The following is a 7,458-nucleotide window of genomic DNA, read 5'->3' on the forward strand; positions in this document are numbered from 1 at the left end:
GGGTCCAGGGTCCAACTCAGAGCCCGATTCCTTCTCCTGCATGTAGGATGCCACCCCTCATTTCTGTCTGAGGGGCACTACAGACAGGCTCAGCTTGAAGACAAGGAAATCGGGTTTCACTTCTACAGGAAGGGAGACCACAGCACTCAGCTCCCCCAGCTGAGTACCACAGGGGCACAGAGTCAGTGGTCATGAGGGTCCCGAGAAGACCACGTTCTGAATACGGGCAAGAAGCAGGAAGTAATTCTAGACCCCACACGGGGGTGCCAAGACTCAACCCTCATAATACATGGCTGGTAAAACCCCCCGGTGCTCAAACTTATTTAGCCTACCATTCCCTTTTCAGAAAAAAAGAAAAAAAAATCTACTCGGCCGCCCTTCCCAGGCAATTCAAAACGCTTGTGCTATAATCCACCCCTCCCACAATCCAGGGCAAATCGTAGGCATCTGCTTTTGCAGCCCCTCTCCTGTTCCAGGATCGCCTACTTTGGGAAACAAACATTGGTACCGACACCTTGCGTGTCGTAGAACGCCAACTCCTTACCTGGCAATCTCACATTTGTTCACATCAAGCCCCCTCTTGGGCATGTAACCCATCCCTCTCTGAGGCTCTTTGCTGCTGAATGTGTTGAGGTAGTGGACATATGGGGATTCATCCGTGATCTCAAAGTAGCGGATACTGCTGTCGCCCTGTAAGAAACCAGAGACAAGTTTTGTGGGTAATGTTAACAGAGGCATCTGGCTTAAGTGGGTCTCTCTCTACCATGTACATCCAGCATCATTTGGGATCTTCTACGGTGGCTGAGCTTCTGTGGTACCGAGGCTTGCCTAAGGCACAGGACGCCTTTTCTTTCTACGGTGCTGTGAATTGCTAGGTCTGGCTCTCCTAGCCATGGTCTTTGTAACTCCCACCAAGTGACTAGATAGGACCTTGAGTATGGCCATTCTAACATGGGCACTGGTCAGCTCTGCCATCCCACTGGGTCTAAAATATGCCCCCTCTGAAGTGGGGATGGGCTAGCTCAGTATTACACGCAAGAAGAGCCAGGAGTGGAACATGCCACGTGGACTCCCGAGCTCCCTACACACTAAACCTTCTCAGTCCAGAGAGGTGGTGGAGAAGTGGTGACAGCAGCACCAGGCGCTGGGGATGGCGGGGCAGGCGGCTGGCTGGAGGGGGGCGGGGTGCCTCTGGACTTGCCGATTCACAGACTGGAGGGGAGTGCTTCTAGACCTGGGCTGATGGCAGAAGCGTCTGTCCTTTGGGCATTGACTGGCGGGAGTAAAGGAGCTTAGTACCATTGCTTGAGCAGGGAAGAGACCAAAGGGCCACTTGGCTGTGAGGTTCAGGGAGAGGTGTGCCTGCAGGCCAGGCTGGAAAGAGACTGTCCTGACTGATGAACTGTATGCGGAGTACTGCTGACCCACAGATGAAAACTATCCACCTTCCTTATAAACCTAGGCTCTTGAGGGTGGGCTACCATTGGAATGGATTATGGAACCGGCAGAGAAGCAGGAAGGGCCTTGGAAGGTTTGACTGGTGACTAGATTGATCAAGAAGGCTGGGGGGTGGAGGTACGTCTGACCACCCCCCTTGGGCTGAGGTTGAGTTTGACTCCCCTCCCCCTTGCAGGATCAGAGGTGAGGCATTGCCCTCACATTCTTTCGCACTTCCTCAGAGCCAACCTTCACTCATCAGCGATAACAAGCCCGTAAACCCCCAACTCCCTCCTACCGAAGCTCCCAAGTTCCCCAGGTCAAAGAAGCGTTCACGCTGCTGCCAGACCATGCATTACAACTCCACGCTGAGGAGCACCAGCCGAACACCCAGGCGGCCCCCACGCCAAACAGGTGACAGAAACAGTGAGACTCCACCCCTCTAGTTAAGCCTTGTATTGGGTGATCTTTAACTTCAAAAGGTAGTGCTGTCTCAGTGCAATGTGTAAAAGTCTCAAGTTATCTTGTTCACCACAATCAGATGTCTTGGGAATCTGACGCTTACGCCCGCCTCTCAATGCTTGTGTAATTATTACGTGGTCACACCAGCCTGAGTCATGCCGGCATCTTGTCTGAAGGAGCAAATGTGTGGGAAAGAAAATGGCGCAAATCACCGTTTTAGCTCAAGAGCTGGGAAAAGCAGTTAAATATATGGTTTCCTTCCTGAATACCCCAAATAATGGGTCGCCTGATGTTACCATCTGGGCAGCCCCCTCCTTGTTTGTTCTGAAGCCCTCTGTGGCGGGCACTCACCCACCGGCTGTTGACATCTGCAATAAAACGACTTGCAAGGAACCCGGCAAGATCTGTTTCCAAGCAACCAGGCACAGATGTAAAGCAAGCAGGCCCACACCCTGCTGCCCTAGTGAACACCACACGAACACGCGACACACAGGCATATACACACTCGACAGACACGCGTGCGCACACAGCCACTTGACAAGTGACAACATTACACCCATCCGTTTCCATCTTCTAAATCTCTGAAGGGTAAACTCATCCCCAGCAGTCCGTGAGACACCTGTGGACGTGTCCGCTTACCTTCCCACACAGGTAAATGATGCTGGTGTCAGGGTCATAAAAGGGCAGCAACACCCCATTGCTGGTGTCCATTTCATGAAGGGCAATTGGCTCCTGCATATTTTTCTAGGGGGAAGAAAATGATATGTGCACTTTAAGGATGCATTTTTATAACCTTAAGAGACATTCTCGTGTGCTTAAATTAGGCACTGACCCTATCCTTCGCGTTTAAATCTTGCAAGTTTGAGCACCGCACATGTAGTCTTCACACAGCAAGATTTAAGGAGGGCACAAAGTGGAATCCAGCCCGCTGGACATTTGATTGGCTTCACAGCATAACCGACTCCCTGGGGAGTCACATTTACCAGTGAAGTCTCCAGGGAGGGTGAGCACTTGACATTCGACTGATGACTGGGGAAAGCTCAGACAACTGCACTGCGAACCCTATCATCTGAATCCTCCACACTGACAACCAAACCAAACCCACTCACTGCTGTAGCTGAGTCTGACTCACAGTCATCCCCTAGGACGGGGCACAACACCAGAGACTGCCCCGGCTTTGTGGAGTAAGGCCGCTGGCAGCATGGGTCAAGCACTTGGCAGATAACCCCAAAGCCAAGTAGTTCAAACCCACCAGCAGCCACTCTGGGGGTAAAATGCGGTAGGGTAGTCTGCTTCAGTGCAGATGTGGAAACACTGCTTCAGTGCTTGTGGGGGCAGTTTGACTCTGTCTAATGAGGTCGCTGCGAGGCAGGATCAACCCGTCTCTCTTGTTTGTTTTTTCAATCCTGACAGAAGAAGCAGACTGCCGTGGAGAAGATGCTGGGGTTGAACCGCCAGCCTTCCACTCAGCGGGGAAGTGCTGCACCACTATCCACTTACTGACCCTACCACGAAAGCCCACCCAGAAGAGGGCGCGCTCCAGTGGCCCGTGGCAGAGGTGGGGCAGGCGTACCGGATTCCAGAGAGCCAGCTGCCGCTCGCTCATGCGACTGAAACCAGTGGTGAAGACGTTCCCGTCGGCCAGGAAGATGGCCCTCATGGGCCTCGCCCCTTCGTGGGCTTTCTCCTTCTCCTGGGGGAGAGAGCAAAAAAGCACAGGAGACACCTTCAAACACACGCTCAGCCCCACGACAGCTCACCGGCCAGTCAGGCTCCCCTGGGAGGGTCAGTGCTGACTGCCCACCCCCCCTTAGAGAAGAGGAAGCAAAGGGACACTAGCTAGTAAGTGAGCAAGAGAGCCAGGCCCTGCTTACAGCCTCCCCTCGTCTACTGCTGCAGCCCGCAGCTGACCCCGTCCACGTGCTGGGAAGAACACATGGAAGACTGGCCACCGCTGGCTCCTCCAGACGGCCAGGGCCCAAGGGCTGGATATGCCCTGTGAGCGAGGCCGGCCCACTTCAAACAGGTCCCACTAAGGCCTTCCTGAGCTTTGTGTGTTCAGGGAGGAGGGGTGTACTAGGGCCGCCCTGGGAAGGCTGCTGGTGCAAGAGCTCAAAGAAAGCACTTTGCCTGGGGTGGCCAGGGCCTAAGGGACCCGTAAGCACAGCAACCACGACTGGCACGCGGTCACTGAGAAGCCATCTTGGCCAAAGAACAGGCACAGTTTGGAGAAGGGCAACTGCAGGGCCCAGAGTGAGTGAAGAAAGGCGGCCTTGGACTAGAGACCCCGCTGTCTGTGCTGTGTCGTGATCCGCACAGTCTGGGGCCCCGCCTGCGTGAGAGACGCTCTCACACGGAGCCGAGTTTAAACATTTTAATTTTTATTTTGCTGCTGCAAATTATGCTGCAGAACACGCAAGACTCCAACAGTCTCTGCCTGTCCAGTGCGGCGAAGCGGACCATACTCTTCGAGTTCTGCAACCGTCCTCTCCTCCCCACTGACCCGCTGCCGGCCCTGCGGTTAGCTCCCGACGGCTCTGCGGCCTGCTTCACAGAGCGAGAGGCCCGCGACCACTGCCCAGCTACCAGGACTGGGCTTCGGGGTACTCACAGCAACAACCTCCTGCTTCCTGGGATCGATGACTCTCACTTTCTTGTCCTTGGAAGCTGTGCAGATCAGACTGCCGTTCCGGTTCCAGCTGACATTGTAAATCATGTCCGAATGCATGTCGTCCAAGTTTATGAGGGCTTCCCCGGTCCCCACGTTCCAGATGATGATGACGTTATCACAGCCTGAAAGCAAGCACACCCGTGTGCCCCGTCAAGAGGAGGAGCAGCTGCACACGGCCACGCTGCAGGAGATGACGGAGGGGGTCACAGGCAATGGTCCCTCCCCCGGCTGCCAACCAGAACGTGGGCAGCACACTGGCAGCAGCCTCGCCCTGAGAGAAGAGACAGGGTCGGTCATCTGCCCCTACAGGGTGGTTCTCCTCTGAGCCACACGGCGGCTAGGGGCCGGCACCGCCTCCAGGGCACTGAGAGCGCGAACAGAGAGAGACGCAGAAGGGGCTGCCTTGCTGGGCTCTAAAAATGAAAATGACGTGAAGCAAAAAAGATTCTTGCACAAGAACTACAGTTTATAGAAAGCAAACAAAACCCAAGAACTACACCCAAACAGAATACATGTTTTTTGTGTGTAAAGAGTTAGACGGGCTGGGTGGGCCTTGAGTGAGGACGGCGTCACCGTCTCGGCTCTCTAACAGCCTCTGAGCACTGCTGAGCGGGCTGCAGCACACGCTGAAGGGCAGCCACTCTGTAAAACAGAGCCCGCAATTCCCTGGGCTGTTGTGGTACGTCACAATAAATGCATGGGCTGGCCTACAAAGTCCACTCACCACACATCATGATGGTTGAAAGGGGAGAGACGTAGCCAGGACTGGCCTGGTGGTGGTGGTGGGGACCCTGAAGTGTAAGGAAGCAGGCATGTGAACTCAGGAACTGATCACCACACGGCTCACCGCGCAAACTCAGCCGCGCCGTGTTCATCACCCTACCCTTCTTTCCTGCCTCCAGGCTCCACCCCAGCCCCTGCTGGTGACCCCCAAACCAGCGGCTGTCAGGTCAATGCTGACTCACAGCGGCCCCGTGTGCCCAGAGTCCAACTGCACTCTGAAATGTTCAGCAGTCCGCCCCAGGCCTTTGTCCTGAGGGGTCTCCGCGTGGGCTCCTTTGGCCAACAGCAAACAATGGCTGTTGATACCAGGCCCCCAGGTTCCTTGGAGAGAGGGGCATCTGTGCCGCTTCGAGGACATGCGGGTGAACTCGAGAAGGTAATCTGGAGGGAATTCTTGCCAATGAGACAATTTGCTAAGCTTGTGAGAAGACGTCGCCCACACAGAACACCGAGGACCTAAGGGCTGGAAGACAGGAAGTGGAGAAGAGGCCGGCACAGAAGTATGAAAAGTTAGGGCTGCACTCTGGGGTCGCAGGCTTACGCCTCCTCTGCCTGGGTCACCCCAGGGAAACGGGTCGCTTCAGCCATGGCGGCTGGACCATGTGGTCTCAAAATGCGCAGAGGGCCACCCTCCACCACTCTCCTGAGCTCCTAGCCCGCAGAGTGGGGGCCAGTCTGCTGGTGACACAGCGAGGCTGTGCAGAGACAGCACGGTGGCAGAAAATTTGCATGGCGGAAGACGCCCCTGGAATCTTCTCTCCCCTTATCACACCTGAGGTTCTGTGGGGTAACCTGGGAGGGGTGCTCAGGTATGCGGATTTTGGGGGGGACAGAATGATGCAGGGTGCTATTTTTGAAACAGTCCCCGGCGATTTTTTGGTTTTCTTTTTTTGTGGGTTTTGTTTCCATCTTTTTTTCTCTCTTTTTTAAATCATTATATTGGGGCTCATACAATTCTTATCACAATCCATACAAACACCCATTGTGTCAAGCACATTTATACATTTGTTGCCTTCATCATTCTCAAAACATTTGCCTTCTACTTGAGCCCTTAATGTCAGCTCCTCATTTCCCCACCACCTTTTATTTTCTTTTCTTTTAACTGAAAACCCTCAATCACAAAACACCCTCTACTTCCCAGACACCCTGCCCACCCATTTACTAGTGAAGGGAAAGATCCATAATATTAGTAATGCTTTTTAAAAAATAAATCAGCCTCTTGGACTTATTATTTATAAACAATACATGCACCCATTTTTGAGTACACACCTGGTCAGTTCTGACAGAAACAGAGCCCCAGCACAATAGACAACACTGCCCATCCTCCCTGGGCCCCCCGCTGCTCTGTGTACGGATTTTGTAAGAGAAGGCTAACACCTTAAATCCGAGACACAGGAAATGATTACTATGAGATCAAAGTTGGGAAAATCAGAAAATGGGAGACACCAGCCCTGGGCCACCTGGACGCCCCCACATAGAGAAGTGGAGGTTCACCCCACCACACACTGCTACACGACAGGAAGCACAATGCCTGGCCTGGGACACAGGTCACAGTGTGCCACCAAGTGCCACAAACAGGTCATGCAAAGTGCTGGAGCCCCTTGGGAAAGAAACCGCAAAGTGGCAATGCTCTCCCTGCGTGGTGGGCTTACAATGGATTGTCATGGACTCCTTTTATTAATCCCCTAAATCTACAGGGACTACTCATCACAGGGGAACATGAGCTCACTTTCTTAATAAGGATGGAAGGAATGTGCCTAGCGGGGCACCTCAAAGGAGGTGACAACATGTGGCCTGGAACCAAAGACCACTTGACCCCCAAGTGTTCCTTCTGTGCCAGCCGTGTGCCCAACACTATAGCCATGGAGGGTCCCAGAAGGAACCACCAGAGTCTGGGGACAAGGATGTCCCTGGGCATCTCTCTAAGCAGGAAGCCCAGGGTTCTGCTGGACTGCCTGCCAGAGTGGCTAGGAAAACCTACAAACCCATACGTGCACTTGTCTGGGCTCGGGAACCACCGCACCACCTCCTCATTAGAGTTTCCTACAGATGTTTCAGTGCTGGCCGGCACACAGAGCTTAAATGGTCACAGTCGAAACACATCC

At 53.8% G+C, this 7,458-nt stretch overlaps 1 protein-coding gene across 1 annotated transcript in view; it reads right to left on the reverse strand.

Moving 5' to 3' along the window:
• The window catches only part of CORO1C (coronin 1C), a 53,508-nt gene that overhangs the window by 4,168 nt on the left and 41,882 nt on the right, over positions 1-7,458 (reverse strand). Inside the window, exons 3-6 of the mRNA XM_045296683.1 lie at positions 4,511-4,692; positions 3,473-3,592; positions 2,539-2,643; positions 545-690 (exon numbers count right to left, since the gene is read on the reverse strand). Coding sequence (XP_045152618.1) covers positions 545-690; positions 2,539-2,643; positions 3,473-3,592; positions 4,511-4,692 — 553 coding nt within the window. The remainder of the gene's footprint in view (positions 1-544; positions 691-2,538; positions 2,644-3,472; positions 3,593-4,510; positions 4,693-7,458) is intronic.

Source organism: Echinops telfairi, unplaced genomic scaffold (genome assembly GCF_000313985.2).
Source record: "Echinops telfairi isolate 266 unplaced genomic scaffold, ASM31398v2 ScPeMD7_7412;HRSCAF=8450, whole genome shotgun sequence".
Lineage (NCBI taxonomy): Eukaryota > Metazoa > Chordata > Mammalia > Afrosoricida > Tenrecidae > Echinops > Echinops telfairi.